Source organism: Fundulus heteroclitus, unplaced genomic scaffold (assembly GCF_011125445.2).
Source record: "Fundulus heteroclitus isolate FHET01 unplaced genomic scaffold, MU-UCD_Fhet_4.1 scaffold_334, whole genome shotgun sequence".
Lineage (NCBI taxonomy): Eukaryota > Metazoa > Chordata > Actinopteri > Cyprinodontiformes > Fundulidae > Fundulus > Fundulus heteroclitus.
Window position 1 is genome coordinate 102,108 of NW_023396744.1, and position 2,262 is coordinate 104,369.

Here is a 2,262-nt window from a genome sequence, read left to right on the forward strand (position 1 = left end):
TTTATTGGCAAAATTTGTAAGATTGAGTTGGGTTCATGTCTTTTCAAATAGCGTTGTCATTATTAAAACCATCTGATAATGACTTTTATGTTTTTAATGTTTAATAAATTCTGCACTTAAAGCTTGTTTCATGTTCAGCATTTCTCTAAAGCTTTTGTTAATCCGTATTAAAAAAATCTTACTGTTTACTTTATATAAATGTATATAGGAAAGTGAATTTACACTTATATTTAAAGAAAATCAATGGTTAAGTTCCATAATTTTCTTTAAATATTTTCTATCGGATTTCTGTTTCCTAGCAATTATTTTCATGTAAATAAATCATTAAAATCACATATGAATTCAAAGATATACCGTGTGTTTAATATTTTATCATAAATTAAAACAAACCTTCATAATGAAAGTTTCTGAAACAGCTTCTTGCACAGGCTGCGAATTTTGGACATGTTTAGGCCATACAGAAGCGGGTTAAAGACTGGCTGACAAGTAAGAAAATACAGTGATAAAAATATTCTTAACATGCTGGGAACATTATTCATGTTAAATCTACTCTGTAAGATTTCAAAGGAAACACCAAAAGAGAAGTTGATAACTGAAGCGAGGTGAGGGGTGCAGGTACTGACAGCTTTCTGCCGGGTCTGTTTGGAGCCAGAAAAACACACCTTAAGGATCCTCACGTAGGTGTAGAGAATCACAGACCCAGGAACACAGACAATGAGAAAAGTCATAAAAAGTTCATAGATGTTATTGACTTTGGGCTCCTTACAGGCCAGTTTTATGATGGAGTGATTACCGCAGTAAATCTTATTCATGACGTTCCCACAGAGCTGCAGAGAAGAACTTAAAACAATGGTGCCACCAACTGCTAAAACAGGGGGTAACCATGTGATGGAGACCAGAAAAACAATTTTCACTGAAGTCATCATTGAGTTATACTGCAGAGGATGGCAGATAGCAACATACCTGTCATAAGACATGACGGCTAAGTTGGTAAACTCTACACATCCATATGTATAAATACAGAACATCTGCAGGAAACAGAGAGGAACAGAAATAATGTGAACATCAGAGAGGATCTGGACCAGCAGGAAGGGGAACAAGCCTGTGCTGCCGTACAGTTCATTCACAAACAGGCTGCACAGAAACATGTACATAGGTTCATGTAAGCTCTTATTCACACAGATCACCACGATCAGCAACACATTAGAGCCAACGATCAGGACATACAGACACAGGACGATGAGGAAAGAGAAGTACTTTACCGAACCAGTGTCAATGTAGGCACTAAGAGTAAAATAAAAAACCTGAGTGGAATTAATTTTCATCCTTGTTTTAGTTTGCAAAACAATCATAGAGGTGGGTCAGTGGATGAGCAAGTAACAACAAAACTGATCCATATCTATAAGAACTAAAAGAGTAAAAAAAATGAAATCATCATAAAAGACAGCAACAGTGCATGTTTTCACTAAACAAAGGGATCAAGAAGTTAACTGTGGAAACGCCTCACAGCTACAGCCAGCAGCAAGTCAGGACAGTGATGTCAAGACTCCTAACTGAGTTCAGATCTGTTTCTGCTTCTCTTAAAGAGTCCACACAGAGATACACCCACAGCGACACACCTCGTGACTAAATACTCCACAGTCAGCTGTTGGAAATCCAACGAACGAGCCTGGGTTTGGATGCTGTCAGAAAAACAGTACTGGCCTGTCTTCACTGTGTCAAGTGTAAAGTTTGGTGGAGGGATGATCACAATGGGTCCGTTTTTGAGGATTTGGACTTCACCACTTTGGTGCAGTGAAAGAAAATCTAAAAGTTGCAACAAATAAAGACATTTTGGACATTTTATTTCTGCCAACTTTAGGGACCGTTCAGGATTGAGGGAAGGGGCATTACATTTTTTAGGAATCTTACTTTTAAAAAGTCTAACTATTTATAATAAACATATAACAATAAGCAGTGATGGGCACAGTCACACTAAAGGGAAAACAGATAATTGCAGTGCAAATTTTTCATTCATCGCATTATTGTTCATGCTAAGTTTAGAAACTGTTTACGTACTGATTAGACTCCATGGGCTAAGACATCCCTCTATGTCTGCTCAGCTCATCTCTGGCAATCAGGTCTGAGCAATTACACCCGCAGCGACTCTAATTAAGCACCTGGGGAGAGCACTATATATTCCAGCCTCTCCCACCATGTAACTGCCAGATCCTTGAAAACCTTTGCGTGAGTACCCATCCAGCGTTCATTGTTCGTCTGCCT

General features: G+C 38.2%; 1 protein-coding gene across 1 annotated transcript; it reads right to left on the reverse strand.

Annotated features, from left to right (window-relative positions):
• Positions 1 to 287: 287 nt before the first annotated feature.
• LOC118559669 (olfactory receptor 10A3-like) lies at positions 288 to 1,353 on the reverse strand. Its single transcript, XM_036130320.1, has one exon. The coding sequence runs from the start codon at positions 1,350 to 1,352 to the stop codon at positions 393 to 395; it is 960 nt and encodes a 319-aa protein (XP_035986213.1). The 5' UTR covers position 1,353; the 3' UTR covers positions 288 to 392.
• Positions 1,354 to 2,262: the final 909 nt, after the last annotated feature.